We start from the raw sequence: 24,802 nt of genomic DNA on the forward strand, positions 1-24,802 counted from the left end.
TATAGTAATGACTCTATAGTAATGTAGTGTCTGGTTTATAGTAATGACTCTATGTAGTATCTAGTATAGTAATGACTCTATAGTAATGTAGTGTCTGGTTTATAGTAATGACTCTATGTAGTATCTGGTTTATAGTAATGACTCTATAGTAATGTAGTGTCTGGTTTATAGTAATGACTATAGTAATGTAGTGTCTGGTTTATAGTAATGACTCTATGTAGTATGTGGTTTATAGTAATGACTCTATGTAGTATCTGGTTTATAGTAATGACTCTATAGTAATGTAGTGTCTGGTTTATAGTAATGACTCTATAGTAATGTAGTGTCTGGTTTATAGTAATGACTCTATAGTAATGTAGTGTCTGGTTTATAGTAATGACTCTATGTAGTATCTAGTATAGTAATGACTCTATGTAGTATCTGGTTTATAGTAATGACTCTATAGTAATGTAGTGTCTGGTTTATAGTAATGACTCTATGTAGTATCTGGTTTATAGTAATGACTCTATAGTAATGTAGTATCTGGTTTATAGTAATGACTCTATAGTAATGTTGTTTCTGGTTTATAGTAATGACTCTATGTAGTATCTGGTTTATAGTAATGACTCTATAGTAATGTAGTATCTGGTTTATAGTAATGACTCTATAGTAATGTAGTGTCTGGTTTATAGTAATGACTCTATGTAGTGTCTGGTTTATAGTAATGACTCTATAGTAATGTAGTATCTGGTTTATAGTAATGACTCTATGTAGTATCTGGTTTATAGTAATGACTCTATAGTAATGTAGTGTCTGGTTTATAGTAATGACTCTATGTAGTATCTGGTTTATAGTAATGACTCTATAGTAATGTAGTGTCTGGTTTATAGTAATGACTCTATGTAGTATCTGGTTTATAGTAATGACTCTATAGTAATGTAGTGTCTGGTTTATAGTAATGACTCTATAGTAATGTAATATCTGGTTTATAGTAATGACTCTATGTAGTATCTGGTTTATAGTAATGACTCTATAGTAATGTAGTGTCTGGTTTATAGTAATGACTCTATAGTAATGTAGTGTCTGGTTTATAGTAATGACTCTATGTAGTATCTAGTATAGTAATGATTCTATAGTAATGTAGTATCTGGTTTATAGTAATGACTCTATGTAGTATCTGGTTTATAGTAATGACTCTATGTAGTATCTGGTTTATAGTAATGACTCTATGTAGTGTCTGGTTTATAGTAATGATTCTATAGTAATGTAGTATCTGGTTTATAGTAATGACTATATGTAGTGTCTGGTTTATAGTAATGACTCTATGTAGTATCTGGTTTATAGTAATGACTCTATGTAGTATCTGGTTTATAGTAATGACTCTATGTAGTATCTGGTTTATAGTAATGACTCTCTAGTAATGTAGTGTCTGGTTTATAGTAATGACTCTACGTAGTATCTGGTTTATAGTAATGACTCTATGTAGTATCTGGTTTATAGTAATGACTCTCTGTAGTATCTGGTTTATAGTAATGACTCTCTGTAGTATCTGGTTTATAGTAATGACTCTATAGTAATGTAGTGTCTGGTTTATAGTAATGACTCTACGTAGTATCTGGTTTATAGTAATGACTCTATGTAGTATCTGGTTTATAGTAATGACTCTCTGTAGTATCTGGTTTATAGTAATGACTCTATGTAGTATCTGGTTTATAGTAATGACTATATGTAGTATCTGGTTTATAGTAATGACTCTATAGTAATGTAGTGTCTGGTTTATAGTAATGACTCTCGTAGTATCTGGTTTATAGTAATGACTCTATAGTATGTAGTATCTGGTTTATAGTAATGACTCTCTGTAGTATCTGGTTTATAGTAATGACTCTATGTAGTGTCTGGTTTATAGTAATGACTCTATAGTAATGTAGTGTCTGGTTTATAGTAATGACTCTATAGTAATGTAGTGTCTGGTTTATAGTAATGACTCTATGTAGTATCTGGTTTATAGTAATGACTCTATAGTAATGTAGTATCTGGTTTATAGTAATGATTCTATAGTAATGTAGTATCTGGTTTATAGTAATGACTCTATGTAGTATCTGGTTTATAGTAATGACTCTATAGTAATGTAGTGTCTGGTTTATAGTAATGACTCTATAGTAATGTAGTGTCTGGTTTATAGTAATGACTCTATAGTAATGTAGTGTCTGGTTTATAGTAATGACTCTATGTAGTATCTAGTATAGTAATGACTCTATGTAGTATCTGGTTTATAGTAATGACTCTATAGTAATGTAGTGTCTGGTTTATAGTAATGACTCTATGTAGTATCTGGTTTATAGTAATGACTCTATAGTAATGTAGTATCTGGTTTATAGTAATGACTCTATAGTAATGTAGTTTCTGGTTTATAGTAATGACTCTATGTAGTATCTGGTTTATAGTAATGACTCTATAGTAATGTAGTATCTGGTTTATAGTAATGACTCTATAGTAATGTAGTGTCTGGTTTATAGTAATGACTCTATGTAGTGTCTGGTTTATAGTAATGACTCTATAGTAATGTAGTATCTGGTTTATAGTAATGACTCTATGTAGTATCTGGTTTATAGTAATGACTCTATAGTAATGTAGTGTCTGGTTTATAGTAATGACTCTATGTAGTATCTGGTTTATAGTAATGACTCTATAGTAATGTAGTGTCTGGTTTATAGTAATGACTCTATGTAGTATCTGGTTTATAGTAATGACTCTATAGTAATGTAGTGTCTGGTTTATAGTAATGACTCTATAGTAATGTAATATCTGGTTTATAGTAATGACTCTATGTAGTATCTGGTTTATAGTAATGACTCTATAGTAATGTAGTATCTGGTTTATAGTAATGACTCTATGTAGTATCTGGTTTATAGTAATGACTCTATAGTAATGTAGTATCTGGTTTATAGTAATGACTCTATGTAGTATCTAGTTTATAGTAATGACTCTATGTAGTATCTGGTTTATAGTAATGACTCTATAGTAATGTAGTATCTGGTTTATAGTAATGACTCTATGTAGTATCTGGTTTATAGTAATGACTCTATAGTATGTAGTATCTGGTTTATAGTAATGACTCTATGTAGTATCTGGTTTATAGTAATGACTCTATGTAGTATCTGGTTTATAGTAATGACTCTATGTAGTATCTGGTTTATAGTAATGACTCTATAGTAATGTAGTATCTGGTTTATAGTAATGACTCTATGTAGTATCTGGTTTATAGTAATGACTCTATAGTAATGTAGTATCTGGTTTATAGTAATGACTCTATGTAGTATCTGGTTTATAGTAATGACTCTCTGTAGTATCTCATAGTAATGACTCTATGTAGTATTTGTTTATAGTAATGACTCTATAGTAATGTAGTATCTGGTTTATAGTAATGACTCTATGTAGTATCTGGTTTATAGTAATGACTCTATAGTAATGTAGTGTCTGGTTTATAGTAATGACTCTATGTAGTATCTGGTTTATAGTAATGACTCTATAGTAATGTAGTGTCTGGTTTATAGTAATGACTCTATAGTAATGTAATATCTGGTTTATAGTAATGACTCTATGTAGTATCTGGTTTATAGTAATGACTCTATAGTAATGTAGTGTCTGGTTTATAGTAATGACTCTATAGTAATGTAGTGTCTGGTTTATAGTAATGACTCTATGTAGTATCTAGTATAGTAATGATTCTATAGTAATGTAGTATCTGGTTTATAGTAATGACTCTATGTAGTATCTGGTTTATAGTAATGACTCTATGTAGTATCTGGTTTATAGTAATGACTCTATGTAGTGTCTGGTTTATAGTAATGATTCTATAGTAATGTAGTATCTGGTTTATAGTAATGACTATATGTAGTGTCTGGTTTATAGTAATGACTCTATGTAGTATCTGGTTTATAGTAATGACTCTATGTAGTATCTGGTTTATAGTAATGACTCTATGTAGTATCTGGTTTATAGTAATGACTCTATAGTAATGTAGTGTCTGGTTTATAGTAATGACTCTACGTAGTATCTGGTTTATAGTAATGACTCTATGTAGTATCTGGTTTATAGTAATGACTCTCTGTAGTATCTGGTTTATAGTAATGACTCTCTGTAGTATCTGGTTTATAGTAATGACTCTATAGTAATGTAGTGTCTGGTTTATAGTAATGACTCTACGTAGTATCTGGTTTATAGTAATGACTCTATGTAGTATCTGGTTTATAGTAATGACTCTCTGTAGTATCTGGTTTATAGTAATGACTCTATGTAGTATCTGGTTTATAGTAATGACTATATGTAGTATCTGGTTTATAGTAATGACTCTATAGTAATGTAGTGTCTGGTTTATAGTAATGACTCTACGTAGTATCTGGTTTATAGTAATGACTCTATGTAGTATCTGGTTTATAGTAATGACTCTCTGTAGTATCTGGTTTATAGTAATGACTCTATGTAGTGTCTGGTTTATAGTAATGACTCTATAGTAATGTAGTGTCTGGTTTATAGTAATGACTCTATAGTAATGTAGTGTCTGGTTTATAGTAATGACTCTATGTAGTATCTGGTTTATAGTAATGACTCTATAGTAATGTAGTATCTGGTTTATAGTAATGATTCTATAGTAATGTAGTATCTGGTTTATAGTAATGACTCTATGTAGTATCTGGTTTATAGTAATGACTCTATAGTAATGTAGTGTCTGGTTTATAGTAATGACTCTATAGTAATGTAGTGTCTGGTTTATAGTAATGACTCTATAGTAATGTAGTGTCTGGTTTATAGTAATGACTCTATGTAGTATCTAGTATAGTAATGACTCTATGTAGTATCTGGTTTATAGTAATGACTCTATAGTAATGTAGTGTCTGGTTTATAGTAATGACTCTATGTAGTATCTGGTTTATAGTAATGACTCTATAGTAATGTAGTATCTGGTTTATAGTAATGACTCTATAGTAATGTTGTTTCTGGTTTATAGTAATGACTCTATGTAGTATCTGGTTTATAGTAATGACTCTATAGTAATGTAGTATCTGGTTTATAGTAATGACTCTATAGTAATGTAGTGTCTGGTTTATAGTAATGACTCTATGTAGTGTCTGGTTTATAGTAATGACTCTATAGTAATGTAGTATCTGGTTTATAGCAATGACTCTATGTAGTATCTGGTTTATAGTAATGACTCTATAGTAATGTAGTGTCTGGTTTATAGTAATGACTCTATGTAGTATCTGGTTTATAGTAATGACTCTATAGTAATGTAGTGTCTGGTTTATAGTAATGACTCTATGTAGTATCTGGTTTATAGTAATGACTCTATAGTAATGTAGTGTCTGGTTTATAGTAATGACTCTATAGTAATGTAATATCTGGTTTATAGTAATGACTCTATGTAGTATCTGGTTTATAGTAATGATTCTATAGTAATGTAGTATCTGGTTTATAGTAATGACTCTATGTAGTATCTGGTTTATAGTAATGATTCTATAGTAATGTAGTATCTGGTTTATAGTAATGACTCTATGTAGTATCTAGTTTATAGTAATGACTCTATGTAGTATCTGGTTTATAGTAATGACTCTATAGTATTGTAGTATCTGGTTTATAGTAATGACTCTATGTAGTATCTGGTTTATAGTAATGACTCTATAGTATTGTAGTATCTGGTTTATAGTAATGACTCTATGTAGTATGTGGTTTATAGTAATGACTCTATGTAGTATCTAGTTTATAGTAATGACTCTATGTAGTATCTGGTTTATAGTAATGACTCTATAGTAATGTAGTATCTGGTTTATAGTAATGACTCTATGTAGTATCTGGTTTATAGTAATGACTCTATGTAGTATCTGGCTCTATGTAGTATCTGGTTTATAGTAATGACTCTCTGTAGTATCTGGTTTATAGTAATGACTCTCTGTAGTATCTGGTTTATAGTAATGACTCTCTGTAGTATCTGCCATAGTAATGACTCTATGTAGTATTTGTTATAGTAATGACTCTATAGTAATGTAGTATCTGGTTTATAGTAATGACTCTATGTAGTATCTGGTTTATAGTAATGACTCTCTGTAGTATCTGCCATAGTAATGACTCTATGTAGTATTTGTTATAGTAATGACTCTACATAGTATCTGGCTCTATGTAGTATCTGATATAGTAATGACTCTATAGTAATGTAGTATGTGGTTTATAGTAATGACTCTATGTAGTATATGGTATAGTAATGACTCTATGTAGTATCTAGTATAGTAATGACTCTATAGTATCTGGTTTATAGTAATGACTCTATGTAGTATTTGGTATAGTAATGACTCTACATAGTATCTGGCTCTACGTAGTATGTGGTATAGTAATGACTCTATGTAGTATCTGGTTTATAGTAATGACTCTATGTAGTACCTTGGTATAGTAATGACTCTGTATGTCTGCTCTGTGTGTCGTCTCCTGTAGCAGGCCAGCGACGGCACCAAGCCCTCCAGGCTGGTCACCCAGCTCCACTTCACCAGCTGGCCTGATTTTGGGGTGCCCTTTTCCCCCATCGGCATGCTCAAGTTCCTCAAGAAAGTCAAGACGGTCAACTCCTCCTTCGCTGGGCCCATCGTGGTTCACTGCAGGTACTTTATACTGGGGATGTAGTCTTTTAGGCACATTTCAACTATTGTACTGTATATAGTAACCTGAAGGTTACTTCCCCACCTGTCTTTAGGAAGAGAGAGATCTAACTCAAATCAAATGTATTTATATAGCCCTTCGTACATCAGCTGATATCTCAAAGTGCTGTACAGAAACCCAGCCTAAAACCCCCAAACAGCAAGCAATGCAGGTGTAGAATCATGCTATGATTCTCAGATGACTCCTTGGCCTTCTCTGTCCTTTGTCTCGGCAGTGCTGGTGTGGGAAGGACAGGGACCTTCATTGTGATTGACGGCGTGATTGACATGATGCACCGAGAGCAGAAGATTGACGTCTTTGGTTTTGTGTCCAAGATAAGAGACCAGCGCTCGCAGCTTGTACAGACAGACGTGAGTTGGCTCAAAACAACAGGGTCACAACACTATTTCATGCAATGCATCAGTCTATGTTTCTCTTAGTACTAGGGACTAGCAACTGTCCAAAAGTAAGCATTGTCCTTCCTACTACTACAGTGTTCTAAATATGTATTTGTCATGTAAACTAGAAAATAATAGAGGTCCAAGAATATATCCCTGTGGAACACCACACTTGATCTCATCTGATTCATCTTCTTCTTCTCCCTTTTCTGCTTCTTCTTCTTCTCCCTTTTCTGCTTCTTCTTCTTCTCCTTTTTCTGCTTCTTCTGCTTCTTCTTCTTCTTCTTCTCCTTTTTCTCCTTCTTCTTCTTCTTCTTCTTCTCCTTTTTCTCCTTCTGCTTCTTCTGCTTCTTCAGCTTCTTCTTCAGCTTCTTCATTTGGAATCAATTATCAAAGTGTATGGACTTTCATTCTTACTGTTCTCGTGCTCTAAATATCTGTTTGTCTTCCTCTGTGGCCTCCAGATTCAGTACTCGTTCATCTACCAGGCCCTGTTGGAATACTACCTGTACGGAGACACAGAACTGGATGTGTCATCTCTGGAAGGACACCTGCACAAACTCCACAACACCCATGCCCCCTTCGACAGGGTCGGCCTGGAGGAAGAGTTCAAAGTGAGAGCCAGGGGTCCTCTCTCTTCTCTGACAGGGTTGTAGTTTATAAGATAGAGCCCATTGCTACATGCAGCTTAGAATCTCTGAAAGTCTGTGTATGCTTATAATAGCAATTGTGGACATCGGGTATAAATTATTCTATGTTAATTTGCATTGCTCTTATTTTTGGGCCCCCCGAGTGGCTCAGCGGTTGTGTCACAACCCAGCCGTGATCTGGAGTCCCATAGGGCGGCGCACAATTGGCCCAGGGGAGGGTTTGTCCGGGTGGGGGGATAGGCCGCCATTGTAAAAAAAAAAAAGTTCTTAATTGACTTGCCTAGTTAAATAAAGGTAAAAAATATTAAGTCATCTATGTGTACATTTACACCCTGACACTTTCCTGTCCCCCCCCCCCCTTTATCATCCAGAAACTGACCAACATGCGGATAATGAAGGAGAACATGAGGATGGGAAATCTCCCTGCCAACATGAAGAAGAACAGAGTGCTCCAGATTATTCCATGTAAGGAATGCCGGAAAAGTTACAACAAACTGAATGAGATCTGTTTTCCCCTCAGAGACCAGTAACTCTACATTACGTCATGCGGTTATTCTTTAACTTGTGACAGATTGTTACCCACAGATTATATTGTGTTCATAACCCTACCCCCCTTTTTAGAACGAAACGAGAGATATTATCAAATCCCTTATTCCCTTGGTTCGCTCACCTAAATTGCATTCATGCAGAATTAACCAGAGAAATTCATTGTATATGCTTTTTCTTCATATTTGCTATTCATATATTTATTTATTGATATTTCATCATTTCATCATTATTTTTGACCCTATCCCAAACCTTAACCCGAACCTAAACCACCTTTTCATATTTGGTATTCATATATTTTAAACCTTGATGCGTGGGACTGACATGGAGAGATCTTTTAGTCAGGCGTCGTGTTGTTTTATCTCATAAAACACTCATTGTTTTTGCTGTTCTTTAGGTTCAGTGATGCGTTTTGTCTCTCATCTTACAAATAGTGTTTGGGAAATGGATCTGGAGGAGCCTTTTAATTGCATCGCAAATGGCACCCTATTCCCTATTTAGTGCACTACTATGGCACCCTATTCACTATTTAGTGCACTACTATGGCACCCTATTCCCTATTTAGTGCACTACTATGGCACCCTATTCCCTATTTAGTGCACTACTATGGCCCCCTATTGTAACGACGTTCGTCTGTTGAATGTAGAGAGTCAGACCGAAATGCAGCGTGTAGGTTACTCATGCCTTTAATGAATGAAAACGGTACATGAAATAACTGAACTACGAAAACAACAAACGGAACGTGAAACTTATTACAGCCTATCTGGTGAAACTACACAGAGACAGGAACAAACACCCACAAAATACAACGCAAACTCAGGCTACCTAAATACGGTTCCCAATCCGAGACAACGAGAATCACCTGACTCCAAATTGAGAATCGCCTCAGGCAGCCAAGCCTAACTAGACACACCCCTAATCATACACAATCCCAATTAATACAAACCCCAATACGAAACACAACATATAAACCCATGTCACACCCTGGCCTACCCAAACATATACCAAAAACACTAAATACAATGACCAAGGCGTGACACCTATTCCCTATTTAGTGCACTACTATGGCACCCTATTCCCTATTTAGTGCACTACTATGGCCCCCTATTCCCTATTTAGTGCACTACGTTTGACCAGGGTCTATAGGGCTCAGAATGAAAGGCCTTCACTTTTTGCACAGTTTGTCTGACAGCTAAAAAATATGGCCAAAACCAAAGTGCCGCGTCATTAAAACGCCAAACCCATGTCGTAATTCTGCAGTTACGACGAAGGGGGGTCGTTTTTTATCGGTAGATTGAGTTGTTATGCCATTGATATACTCTGTGTACACGGTCTTTGTAGTTATCACCCTTTTAATATGAATTGTGTTTTTCAGATGACTTCAACAGAGTGATTATGTCCATGAGAAGAGGCCAAGAGTTTACTGACTACATCAATGCGTCATTTATAGATGTAAGTATATACTCACTACTACATCAATGAGTAAACATCACAATACTCACTACTACATCAATGAGTAAACGTTACAATACTCACTACTACATCAATGAGTAGACGTTACAATACTCACTACTACATCAATGAGTAAACGTTACAATACTCACTACTACATCAATGAGTAAACATCACAATACTCACTACTACATCAATGAGTAAACGTTACAATACTCACTACTACATCAATGAGTAAACGTTACAATACTCACTACTACATCAATGAGTAAACGTTACAATACTCACTACTACATCAATGAGTAAACGTTACAATACTCACTACTACATCAATGAGTAAACGTTACAATACTCACTACTACATCAATGAGTAAACGTTACAATACTCACTACTACATCAATGAGTAAACGTTACAATACTCACTACTACATCAATGAGTAAACATCACAATACTCACTACTACATCAATGAGTAAACATTACAATACTCACTACTACATCAATGAGTAAACGTTACAATACTCACTACTACATCAATGAGTAAACATCACAATACTCACTACTACATCAATGAGTAAACATTACAATACTCACTACTACATCAATGAGTAAACGTTACAATACTCACTACTACATCAATGAGTAAACGTTACAATACTCACTACTACATCAATGAGTAAACATTACAATACTCACTACTACATCAATGAGTAAACATTACAATACTCACTACTACATCAATGAGTAAACGTCACAATACTCACTACTACATCAATGAGTAAACGTTACAATACTCACTACTACATCAATGAGTAAACATTACAATACTCACTACTACATCATTGAGTAGCCGTTACAATACACACTACTACATCAATGAGTAAACATCACAATACTCACTACTACATCAATGAGTAAACATCACAATACTCACTACTACATCAATGAGTAAACATCACAATACTCACTACTACATCAATGAGTAAACATTACAATACTCACTACTACATCAATGAGTAAACATCACAATACTCACTACTACATCAATGAGTAAACGTTACAATACTCACTACTACATCAATGAGTAAACGTTACAATACTCACTACTACATCAATGAGTAGACGTTACAATACTCACTACTACATCAATGAGTAAACGTTACAATACTCACTACTACATCAATGAGTAAACGTCACAATACTCACTACTACATCAATGAGTAGACGTTACAATACTCACTACTACATCAATGAGTAGACGTTACAATACTCACTACTACATCAATGAGTAAACGTTACAATACTCACTACTACATCAATGAGTAAACGTCACAATACTCACTACTACATCAATGAGTAGACGTTACAATACTCACTACTACATCAATGAGTAGACGTTACAATACTCACTACTACATCAATGAGTAAACATCACAATACTCACTACTACATCAATGAGTAAACATTACAATACTCACTACTACATCAATGAGTAAACATTACAATACTCACTACTACATCAATGAGTAAACGTTACAATACTCACTACTACATCAATGAGTAAACATCACAATACTCACTACTACATCAATGAGTAAACGTTACAATACTCACTACTACATCAATGAGTAAACATTACAATACTCACTACTACATCAATGAGTAAACATTACAATACTCACTACTACATCAATGAGTAAACATCACAATACTCACTACTACATCAATGAGTAAACATCACAATACTCACTACTACATCAATGAGTAAACGTTACAATACTCACTACTACATCAAAGAGTAAACATCACAATACTCACTACTACATCAATGAGTAAACATTACAATACTCACTACTACATCAATGAGTAAACATTACAATACTCACTACTACATCAATGAGTAAACGTTACAATACTCACTACTACATCAATGAGTAAACGTTACAATACTCACTACTACATTAATGAGTAAACATCACAATACTCACTACTACATCAATGAGTAAACATCACAATACTCACTACTACATCAATGAGTAAACGTTACAATACTCACTACTACATCAATGAGTAAACGTTACAATACTCACTACTACATCAATGAGTAAACATCACAATACTCACTACTACATCAATGAGTAAACATTACAATACTCAGTACTACATCAATGAGTAAACATTACAATACTCACTACTACATCAATGAGTAAACGTTACAATACTCACTACTACATCAATGAGTAAACGTTACAATACTCACTACTACATTAATGAGTAAACATTACAATACTCACTACTACATCAATGAGTAAACATTACAATACTCACTACTACATCAATGAGTAAACGTTACAATACTCACTACTACATCAATGAGTAAACGTTACAATACTCACTACTACATTAATGAGTAAACATCACAATACTCACTACTACATCAATGAGTAAACATCACAATACTCACTACTACATCAATGAGTAAACGTTACAATACTCACTACTACATCAATGAGTAAACGTTACAATACTCACTACTACATCAATGAGTAAACATCACAATACTCACTACTACATCAATGAGTAAACATTACAATACTCACTACTACATCAATGAGTAAACATTACAATACTCACTACTACATCAATGAGTAAACGTTACAATACTCACTACTACATCAATGAGTAAACGTTACAATACTCACTACTACATTAATGAGTAAACATCACAATACTCACTACTACATCAATGAGTAAACATCACAATACTCACTACTACATCAATGAGTAAACGTTACAATACTCACTACTACATCAATGAGTAAACGTTACAATACTCACTACTACATCAATGAGTAAACATCACAATACTCACTACTACATCAATGAGTAAACATTACAATACTCACTACTACATCAATGAGTAAACGTTACAATACTCACTACTACATCAATGAGTAAACGTTACAATACTCACTACTACATCAATGAGTAAACGTCACAATACTCACTACTACATCAATGAGTAAACGTTACAATACTCACTACTACATCAATGAGTAGACGTCACAATACTCACTACTACATCAATGAGTAGACGTCACAATACTCACTACTACATCAATGAGTAAACGTTACAATACTCACTACTACATCAATGAGTAAACGTTACAATACTCACTACTACATCAATGAGTAAACGTCACAATACTCACTACTACATCAATGAGTAAACGTCACAATACTCACTACTACATCAATGAGTAAACATTACAATACTCACTACTACATCAATGAGTAAACGTCACAATACTCACTACTACATCAATGAGTAAACGTTACAATACTCACTACTACATCAATGAGTAAACGTTACAATACTCACTACTACATCAATGAGTAAACATTACAATACTCACTACTACATCAATGAGTAAACGTCACAATACTCACTACTACATCAATGAGTAAACGTGAATCAATGTCATATTTATTGACAGTTAGTTTGTTTTTGTTTTTTGTGAGGTATATTAAATTATATATTCATACGCTGCAATCTGCAAAGTTTCAAGGGAGTTGTACCTGTCTGACATGGTGGTAATGCCTGTACTGTGTACTGTGGTGGACAGGAAGTTGTACCTGTCTGACATGGTGGTAATGCCTGTACTGTGTACTGTGGTGGACAGGAAGTTGTACCTGTCTGACATGGTGGTAATGCCTGTACTGTGTACTGTGGTGGACAGGAAGTTGTACCTGTCTGACATGGTGGTAATGCCTGTACTGTGTACTGTGGTGGACAGGAAGTTGTACCTGTCTGACATGGTGGTAATGCCTGCACTGTGGTGGACAGGAAGTTGTACCTGTCTGACATGGTGGTAATGCCTGTACTGTGTACTGTGGTGGACAGGAAGTTGTACCTGTCTGACATGGTGGTAAGGCCTGTACTGTGTACTGTGGTGGACAGGAAGTTGTACCTGTCTGACATAGTGGTAATGCCTGCACTGTGTACTGTGGTGGACAGGAAGTTGTACCTGTCTGACATGGTGGTAATGCCTGTACTGTGTACTGTGGTGGACAGGAAGTTGTACCTGTCTGACATGGTGGTAATGCCTGCACTGTGGTGGACAGGAAGTTGTACCTGTCTGACATGGTGGTAATGCCTGCACTGTGTACTGTGGTGGACAGGAAGTTGTACCTGTCTGACATGGTGGTAATGCCTACACTGTGTACTGTGGTGGACAGGAAGTTGTACCTGTCTGACATGGTGGTAATGCCTGTACTGTGTACTGTGGTGGACAGGAAGTTGTACCTGTCTGACATGGTGGTAATGCCTGTACTGTGTACTGTGGTGGGGTGTCCTCAGGGCTACAGGCAGAAGGACTACTTCATAGCGACCCAGGGTCCTTTATCTCACACGGTAGAGGACTACTGGAGGATGGCGTGGGAGTGGAAGTGTCACTCCGTCGTCATGCTGACGGAACTACAGGAGAGGGAGCAGGTAGGAAGGATATTCCATCGAAGAAATAGCATTTAAACAATTCATATTATATGATATATCTCTATGCTATTGACTTACTAACTACTGCATCTTAGTTGTCTACCGCTAGCAAGGATCCAAAACTAGGACCTCTTTGTGTTGAGCTATTGTAATATTGTAGTAGAGTACTGTTCTAACATGATTTGAGTTATTGTAATATTGTAGTAGAGTACTGTTCTAACATGATTTTAGTTATTGTAATATTGTAGTAGAGTACTGTTCTAACATGATTTAAGTTATTGTAATATTGTAGTAGGCTACTGTTCTAACATGATTTGAGTTATTTTAATATTGTAGTAGAGTACTGTTCTAACATGATTTTAGTTATTGTAATATTGTAGTAGAGTACTGTTCTAACATGATTTGAGTTATTGTAATATTGTAGTAGGCTACTGTTCTAACATGATTTGAGTTATTGTAATAATGTAGTAGGGTACTGTTCTAACATGATTTGAGTTATTGTAATATTGTAGTAGGGTACTGTTCTAACATGATTTGAGTTATTGTAATATTGTAGTAGAGTACTGTTCTTCCATGTGTTGAGTTATTGTAATATTGTAGTAGAGTACTGTTCTTCCATGATTTGAGTTATTGTAATATTGCAGTAGGCTACTGTTCTAACATGATTTGAGTTATTGTAATATTGCAGTAGGCTACTGTTCTAACATGATTTGAGTTATTGTAATATTGCAGTAGGCTACTGTTCTAACATGATTTGAGTTATTGTAATATTGTAGTAGGCTACTGTTCTAACATGATTTGAGTTATTGTAATAATGTAGTAGAGTACTGTTCTTCCATGTGTTGAGTTATTGTAATATTGTAGTAGGGTACTGTTCTAACATGATTTGAGTTATTGTAATATTGTAGTAGAGTACTGTTCTAACATGATTTGAGTTATTGTAATATTGTAGTAGAGTACTGTTCTAACATGATTTGAGTTATTGTAATATTGTAGTAGGCTACTGTTCTAACATGATTTGAGTTATTGTAATATTGTAGTAGAGTACTGTTCTAACATGATTTGAGTTATTGTAATATTGTAGTAGAGTACTGTTCTAACATGATTTGAGTTATTGTAATATTGTAGTAGGCTACTGTTCTAACATGATTTGAGTTATTGTAATATTGTAGTAGGGTACTGTTGTTCCATGTGTTGAGTTATTGTAATATTGTAGTAGGGTACTGTTCTAACATGATTTGAGTTATTGTAATATTGTAGTAGGCTACTGTACTTGAACATGTCTTCTATTATTTGTTGGTAATAGAATCACTATACCATCCAGTACTCAGTCTTAATCTCCTGACTGTGTCTCCTGCAGGACAAGTGTTTCCAGTACTGGCCCACAGAGGACTCAGTGACCTATGGAGACTACACTGTAGAGATGAAGGGATCCACTGTGTGTGACAGCTTCAGTGTGCGGGATCTGGTACTCACCTACGGCCCAGTAAGTTTACACGGAAATACCCTGAGGTAGTGAGGGACCTAAAAGCAATAGTTTATTGAGACATTAACCTTATTAACCTTCTTCTTACCTCTAGAGGAGTCCATGATTAATCACAGGAATAAAGTGTTTGTCGTGTTAGCATATTGCTAATCTTGTAACCCTTAACACAAATTAGACGTAAACAGTCATCACGAGAAAGTAGCGTATTGCAAAACTATCTATTGCTGATCTGTCCAAACCTAGCATGTTGCTAAAATTAGCTCCCAATGCTAAATGATCTGTCCAAACCTAGCATGTTGCTAAAATTAGCTCCCAATGCTAAATGATCTGTCCAAACCTAGCATGTTGCTAAAATTAGCTCCCAATGCTAAATGATCTGTCCAAACCTAGCATGTTGCTAAAATTAGCTCCCAATGCTAAATGATCTGTCCAAAACTAGCATGTTGCTAAAATTAGCTCCCAATGCTAAATGATCTGTCCACACCTAGCATGTTGCTACAATTAGCATCCTGACAGCTACATTATCTGTCCAAACCTAGCATGTTGCTAAAATTAGCTCCCAATGCTAAATGATCTGTCCACACCTAGCATGTTGCTACAATTAGCATCCTGACAGCTACATTATCTGTCCAAACCTAGCATGTTGCTAAAATTAGCTCCCAATGCTAAATGATCTGTCCAAACCTAGCATGTTGCTACAATTAGCATCCTGACAGCTACATTATCTTTCCAAACTTGGGTTTGCATGTTTCAGGATAAGCTGACACGTCTGGTCCGCCACTTCCATTTTCACGGCTGGCCAGAGATCGGGATCCCAGCCGAAGGGAAAGGAATGATCGACATCATCGCCTCGGTGCAGAGACAGCAACAGCAGTCAGGAAACCATCCCATCATCGTACACTGCAGGTAGCTAAGACTCTGACCCTTATCACCATGTGGTGGAATATGTTACTTTGGGAAGACTTTTACACTTCACTTTTACCTAAGTAACACTCTTATACCACTTTAAATATACTTCGTAACAATTCTTTATTACACATTTACTGTTGCTATGGTAACACTTTATTACACATTTACTGTTACTATGGTAACACTTTATTACACATTTACTTTTACTATGGTAACACTTTATTATACATTTACTGTTACTATGGTAACACTTTATTACACATTTACTTTTACTATGGTAACACTTTTACACATTTACTGTTACTATGGTAACACTTTATTACACATATACTGTTACTCTGGTAACACTTTATTACACATTTACTGTTACTATGGTAACACTTTATTACACATTTACTGTTACTATGGTAACACTTTATTACACATATACTGTTACTCTGGTAACACTTTATTACACATTTACTGTTACTATGGTAACACTTTATTACACATTTACTTTTACTATGGTAACACTTTTACACATTTACTGTTACTATGGTAACACTTTATTACACATTTACTGTTACTATGGTAACACTTTATTACACATTTACTTTTACTATGGTAACACTTTATTACACATTTACTGTTACTATGGTAACACTTTTACACATTTACTGTTACTATAGTAACACTTTATTACACATTTACTGTTACTATGGTAACACTTTTACACATTTACTGTTACTATGGTAACACTTTATTACACATTTACTTTTACTATGGTAACACTTTATTACACATTTACTGTTACTATGGTAACACTTTTACACATTTACTGTTACTATGGTAACACTTTATTACACATTTACTGTTACTATGGTAACACTTTTACACATTTACTTTTACTATGGTAACACTTTATTACACATTTACTGTTACTATGGTAACACGTTATTACACATTTACTGTTACTATGGTAACACGTTATTACACATTTACTGTTACTATGGTAACACTTTTTACTTGTATAGTTTGTTGAGCATTCTTTAGGCAAGACTGTTACTGTTACTATAGCAACTCATTACAACAGTCACAAAACCCCAAAAGTCACAGTTTTTCTTGAATGTTTTGTTGTGTAGTGCTGGTGCAGGGCGAACAGGTACGTTCATTGCACTGAGCAATATCCTGGAGCGGGTCAAGGCTGAGGGCCTACTGGACGTCTTCCAGACTGTGAAGAGTTTACGGATGCAGAGGCCACATATGGTCCAGACCGTGGTGAGGACTTTGACACAGATCACCATTTATAAACCTATTTTCATTTCCAAAGAATCAACATAGTTTGGCACCCATTATAGTTGACCAAGTATCTATCGGGTCCCAATGCCATTAATAGATCATGTAATAATTTATTGTCCGTTAAGTTTAATTAACACAGAATGAACATTTGTCTTTGGTGCTCTGGCTTTACAGTAAAACGATCAGAACGGACGTAAAACATCGACTCAGTGAGCATTTACATGTTAGTTCACCGGAGTCGTGTTTAGAATGTAAATGCCGGAGTCGTGTTTAGAATGTAAATACCGGAGTCGTGTTTAGAATCTAAATACCGGAGTCGTGTTTAGAATCTAAATACCGGAGTCGTGTTTAGAATCTAAATACCGGAGTCGTGTTTAGAATCTAAATACCGGAGTCGTGTTTAGAATGTAAATACCGGAGTCGTGTTTAGAATGTAAATACCGGAGTCGTGTTTAGAATCTAAATACCGGAGTCGTGTTTAGAATCTAAATACCGGAGTCGTGTTTAGAATCTAAATACCGGAGTCGTGTTTAGAATCTAAATACCAGAGTCGTGTTTAGAATCTAAATACCAGAGTCGTGTTTAGAATCTAAATAGCGGAGTCGTGTTTAGAATCTAAATAGCGGAGTCGTGTTTAGAATCTAAATACCAGAGTCGTGTTTAGAATCTAAATACCAGAGTCGTGTTTAGAATCTAAATACCAGAGTCGTGTTTAGAATCTAAATACCGGAGTCGTGTTTAGAATCTAAATAGCGGAGTCGTGTTTAGAATCTAAATAGCGGAGTCGTGTTTAGAATCTAAATACCGGAGTCGTGTTTAGAATCTAAATACCGGAGTCGTGTTTAGAATCTAAATACCGGAGTCGTGTTTAGAATCTAAATACCGGAGTCGTGTTTAGAATCTAAATACCGGAGTCGTGTTTAGAATCTAAATACCGGAGTCATGTTTAGAATCTAAATACCGGAGTCTTGTTTAGAATCTAAATACCGGAGTCGTGTTTAGAATCTAAATACCGGAGTCGTGTTTAGAATCTAAATACCGGAGTCGTGTTTAGAATCTAAATACCGGAGTCTTGTTTAGAATCTAAATACCGGAGTCTTGTTTAGAATCTAAATACCGGAGTCTTGTTTAGAATGTAAATACCGGAGTCGTGTTTAGAATGTAAATACCGGAGTCGTGTTTAGAATGTAAATACCGGAGTCGTGTTTAGAATGTAAATACCGGAGTCGTGTTTAGAATCTAAATACCGGAGTCGTGTTTAGAATCTAAATACCGGAGTCGTGTTTAGAATCTAAATACCGGAGTCGTGTTTAGAATCTAAATACCGGAGTCGTGTTTAGAATCTAAATACCGGAGTCGTGTTTAGAATTCTCCCTGATGGTTCTCAAATTCTTTCCCCAGGAACAATACGACTTCTGCTACCGCGTGGTACAAGACTTTGTGGACATTTTCTCAGACTATGCCAATTTTAAATGATGAAATATTTGCCTTATAAACATTTTTTTTTCATTTTGTTCAAATGCTGTTGTTTAAATTTTTTTTTTTAAATACCGGTTGGTCAGGCTTTGTGTTTTGTCCTTAGAAGGATTTAAATGTTTTTCTATATCGCTATGCACTTGTCCTGACTGTAACTAAAAACTCCACCCCTCGCTGTAATATACTGTACGTCAACGGACAAAGATTTGTAAATGCCAAAATGTAAGATTAATAATGTATATTTCACATCATGTATAATAATTATTTTGCAATGAAATTCAAGTGTTTTTATTTTATTTTTAACTTTGAGTCTCTTTATTCACATGTCTTAGTTGTTGTGTGATACTGTACTTTTGTTTAAACATCTTGTTTATTCAGACTGAGTGTTTATTTTGACCGTTCTTGTTTCCTTTTGTTAAACATCTTGTTTATTCAGACTTCAGAGTGTTTATTTTGGCCGTTCTTGTTTCCTTTTGAAAAGAGGCCCTATTGTAAATGTTTTACGTATCGATAGCAGACCTTCCATTTAATTGCATTCTAACGACGTTATGTGAATATTAATTAGTAAGATATTCTGACATGCCTTCTATCTGTGACTAGAGGTGATATCTCATCTATCTTTTATTGAATTGGAAATAATCCTTTTATTTAAAACAAAATATATATATATTAAGGTCTTTACAATGCAAGTTTTTTCAGGCACAATATCAAGAACACAGAAAAAAAATATGCAAAGTATTGAATATCAAGTTACGCCATTATTATTATTATTATTGTCAAGGATAATAGTTTAAAACAACATATTGAGGAATTGTAAGAATTAGTTTTCATTAACCTGATGGAAGTAGTAGCCTACTTCACTACAGAAAATCAACATGCAACTACACATATAATAACAAGGTACCAGTAGTAGTACTAATCAGTAGTACTAATCAAATCAGTAGTACTAATCAGAGTAGTACTAATCAAATCAGTAGTACTAATCAGAGTAGTACTAATCAGAGTAGTACTAATCAAATCAGTAGTACTAATCAAATCCGTAGTACTAATACAAACATACTGCAGTTTTTTTTTTAATCCACGGCACATATTCTGAAGCACATGTACATCACCCAGCATACCACCAAGGAATAGCACAGATACATTCTGACATGTGTTAAAACTGAAAAGTTACAGTCATCATTTGTATATTCATGTGTATTGCTTTAATAGCAGTTTGGATTTAAAAAAAAATGTTTTTTGTTAAATGTATGCATTCGTGAACTGTCCATATCGTTTAGAAGTGACGCGTATTATTTGACCGAGATAGGAAGGTGTCTGCTGATGCAGTTTCCAAAAATGACTATAAGAATGAAAAAACACAAGTCGTTCTGATCTGACGCAACACTCAGTGTTTAATTAAAAGATTTTAACTTAAAGGGCATCGAAATATGATCTCGACACAATATATATTAAAAAAAACAATTTTTAAAGCACAAAAGATGGGCGTGTTTCATTTAAAATAACGATCCTCCATCTGTTAATAATATATCTATTGTAAATGCCATACTTTAGTATTTAGACCTCAGTGCCGTTATAGTATACCGGCTACCACTAATCTCATGAAACACACATATCCTCATTACGGCCTTACACCATTTGCATTGTTGTGAAAGATTAGGTCAGGGGTCAACCAAAACCATTACCTCATGAACTCCAGTGGTGCTTCAATGCCAGTTTTATAAGGGCGCCCGTGTATAGGAATCTGAAATAAGTCCAGCTGAATGCCAAGGGCCCAGAAGCCCCACATTTACACACCCCTCTATTTCTATATAACATGTTGATACAGCGGGAGGATGAACTTTAACCCCGTCAGATACACAATGAACAAGGATGTTTAATAGTTGGGAATATGGATGCTTTGTCAGAGGTGAGTTGTTGTTCCAGAGGAATGGTCCAACTTAACACCTCTGCCTCTCTCTCTCTCTCCCTTTACTCTCTCTCGGCCTCTCTCTCGGACCCCTCTCTCTCGGCCCCCTCTCTCTCGGCCTCCTCTCTCTCTCTTGGCCCCTCTCTCTCGGGCTCTCTCTCTCTTGGGCCCCTCTCTCTCTCGGGCCCCTCTCTCTCGGCCTATTTTTGATCTGTTCTTTGATGAAGATGAAAGAGGGTGTTTTCAGGTCACACCTCTTCATCTTTAGTTTTCTGCTTTTCATTGTCGCCCTCTCTTGGATTCTCAATGTCTTTTAAATGCCAGGTTGCAACATTAAATTCATTGAAAAACCTACTTTTTGCCCTGTCAATTCACTTACATGTGATTCAGCACTGCCATCTAGTGGTGAAGAAGGGGTATATAATTATTCAGTTATATTATGATTTATGAGAACCAGTAGATGTCACTGTTAAGTTGAAATATCCTATTCAAAGTGGCATAGTGGTCTAAGGCACTGTCGCTCAGTGCAAGAGGCGTCACTACAGTCCCTGGTTCGAATCCAGACTGCATCACATCCGGCCGTGATTGGGAGTCCCACAGGGCGGCGCACAATTGGCCCGGCGTCGTCCGGGGTAATAAGTAAGAATTTGTTTGTTAACTTACTTTCCCAGTTAAGTAAAAATGAAATAAAAATGTTGGAGCAGGGGACTGTTACATACAGTATACAGGTTGGAGAGGGGACTGTTACATACAGTATACAGGGGACTGTTACATACAGTATACAGGGGACTGTTACATACAGTATACAGGGGGCTGTTACATACAGTATACAGGGGACTGTTACATACAGTATACAGGGGACTGTTACATACAGTATACAGGGGACTTACATACAGTATACAGGGGACTGTTACATACAGTATACAGGGGACTGTTACATACAGTACACAGGGGACTGTTACATACAGTATACAGGGGACTGTTACATACAGTATACAGGGGACTGTTACATACAGTATACAGGGGACTGTTACATACAGTATACAGGGGACTGTTACATACAGTATACAGGGGACTGTTACATACAGTATACAGGGGACTGTTACATACAGTATACAGGGGACTGTTACATACAGTATACAGGGGACTGTTACATACAGTATACAGTATACAGGGGACTGTTACATACAGTATACAGGGGACTGTTACATACAGTATACAGGGACTGTTACATACAGTATACAGAGGGACTGTTACATACAGTACAGGGGACTGTTACATACAGTATACAGGGGACTGTTACATACAGTATACAGGGACTGACTGTTACAGGGGATACAGTATACAGGGGACTGTTACATACAGTATACAGGGGACTGTTACATACAGTATACAGGGGACTGTTACATACAGTATACAGGGGACTGTTACATACAGTATACAGGGGACTGTTACATGTTACACTGTTACAGTATACAGGGGACTGTTACATACAGTATACAGGGGACTGTTACATACAGTATACAGGGGACTGTTACATACAGTATACAGGGGACTGTTACATACAGTATACAGGGGACTGTTACATACAGTATACAGGGGACTGTTACATACAGTATACAGGAGACTGTTACATACAGTATACAGGGGACTGTTACATACAGGAGACTGTTACATACAGTATACAGGGGACTGTTACATACCGTATACAGGGGACTGTTACATACAGTATACAGGGACTGTTACATACAGTATACAGGGGACTGGACAGTATACATACAGTATACAGGGGACTGTTACATACAGTATACAGGGGACTGTTACATACAGTATACAGGGGACTGGACTGTTACAGGGGACTGTTACATACAGTATACAGGGACTGTTACATACAGTATACAGGGGACTGTTACATACAGTATACAGGGGACTGTTACATACAGTATACAGGGGACTGTTACATACAGTATACAGGGGACTGTTACATACAGTTACAGGGGACTGTTACATACAGTATACAGGGGACTGTTACATACAGTACACAGGGGACTGTTACATACAGTATACAGGGGACTGTTACATACACTGTTACAGTATACAGGGGACTGTTACATACAGTATACAGGGGACTGTTACATACAGTATACAGGGACTGGGGACTGTTACATACAGTATACAGGGGACTGTTACATACAGTATACATACAGGGGACTGTTACATACAGTATACAGGGGACTGTTACATACAGTATACAGGGGACTGTTACATACAGTATACAGGGGACTGTTACATACAGTATACAGGGACTGTTACATACAGTATACAGGGACTGACTGACTGTTACATACAGTATACAGGGGACTGTTACATACAGTATACAGTATACAGGGGACTGTTACATACAGTATACAGGGGAGTTACATACAGTATACAGGGGACTGTTACATACAGTATACAGGGGACTGTTACATACAGTATACAGGGGACTGTTACATACAGTATACAGGGACTGTTACATACAGTATACAGGGGACTGTTACATACAGTATACAGGGGACTGTTACATACAGTATACAGGGAGACTGTTACATACAGTATTGGGGGACATACAGGACAGGGGACTGTTACATACAGTATACAGGGGACTGTTACATACAGTATACAGGGGACTGTTACATACAGTATACAGGGGACTGTTACATACAGTATACAGGGACTGTTACATACAGTATACAGGGGACTGTTACATACAGTATACAGGGGACTGTTACATACAGTATACAGGGGACTGTTACATACAGTATACAGGGGACTGTTACATACAGTATACAGGGGACTGTTACATACAGTATACAGGGGACTGTTACATACAGTATACAGGGGACTGTTACATACAGTACACAGGGGACTGTTACATACAGTATACAGGGGACTGTTACATACAGTATACAGGGGGACTGTTACATACAGTATACAGGGGACTGTTACATACAGTATACAGGGGACTGTTACATACAGTATACAGGAGACTGTTACATACAGTATACAGGGGACTGTTACATACAGTATACAGGGGACTGTTTACACATACAGTATACAGGGGACTGTTACATACAGTATACAGACTGTTGCAGCTGAATTACAGTCAGGACAAAGAGAGAGAGGGGACTGTTACATACAGTATACAGGGGACTGTTACATACAGTATACAGGGGACTGTTACATACAGTATACAGGGGGCTGTTACATACAGTATACAGGAGACTGTTACATACAGTATACAGGGGACTGTTACATACAGTATACAGGAGACTGTTACATACAGTATACAGGGGACTGTTACATATAGTATACAGGGGACTGTTACATACAGTATACAGGGGACTGTTACATACAGTATACAGGGGACTGTTACATACAGTATACAGGGGAATGTGTCAGATGTGTACAGTGCGGTGTCCCTCAGGGCAGTTGCCTTTGGCCGTTACTTTTCTCAATTTTTTTTTTTTTCTACAAATGATTTGCCATTGGACACAAAAC

The 24,802-nt window shown here is 35.9% G+C and overlaps 1 protein-coding gene and 1 long non-coding RNA gene across 29 annotated transcripts in view; one reads left to right on the forward strand and one right to left on the reverse strand.

The window, feature by feature from the left end:
• Positions 1-21,616, forward strand: part of LOC118382475 (receptor-type tyrosine-protein phosphatase epsilon-like) — a 67,403-nt gene extending 45,787 nt beyond the window's left edge. For 27 of the 28 annotated variants that reach the window (XM_052517439.1, XM_052517441.1, XM_052517463.1 and 24 more), the window contains 10 exons: positions 6,463-6,626; positions 6,899-7,034; positions 7,526-7,675; positions 8,083-8,176; positions 9,633-9,709; positions 14,070-14,204; positions 15,565-15,690; positions 16,445-16,596; positions 17,721-17,856; positions 19,279-21,616. In XM_052517439.1, coding sequence (XP_052373399.1) covers positions 6,463-6,626; positions 6,899-7,034; positions 7,526-7,675; positions 8,083-8,176; positions 9,633-9,709; positions 14,070-14,204; positions 15,565-15,690; positions 16,445-16,596; positions 17,721-17,856; positions 19,279-19,353 — 1,245 coding nt within the window. In that variant the 3' untranslated portion in view covers positions 19,354-21,616. The remainder of the gene's footprint in view (positions 1-6,462; positions 6,627-6,898; positions 7,035-7,525; positions 7,676-8,082; positions 8,177-9,632; positions 9,710-14,069; positions 14,205-15,564; positions 15,691-16,444; positions 16,597-17,720; positions 17,857-19,278) is intronic. The other variant, XM_052517440.1, reaches the window with a different exon arrangement.
• LOC127929549 (uncharacterized) lies at positions 9,727-14,055 on the reverse strand. Its single transcript, XR_008135153.1, has 3 exons — positions 13,681-14,055; positions 13,567-13,623; positions 9,727-13,516 (listed from the first exon to the last, which is right to left on the reverse strand). It is a non-coding gene; the product is annotated as an uncharacterized LOC127929549 (long non-coding RNA).
• Positions 21,617-24,802: the final 3,186 nt, after the last annotated feature.

This window comes from Oncorhynchus keta, unplaced genomic scaffold (assembly GCF_023373465.1).
Source record: "Oncorhynchus keta strain PuntledgeMale-10-30-2019 unplaced genomic scaffold, Oket_V2 Un_scaffold_7924_pilon_pilon, whole genome shotgun sequence".
Taxonomy (NCBI): domain Eukaryota; kingdom Metazoa; phylum Chordata; class Actinopteri; order Salmoniformes; family Salmonidae; genus Oncorhynchus; species Oncorhynchus keta.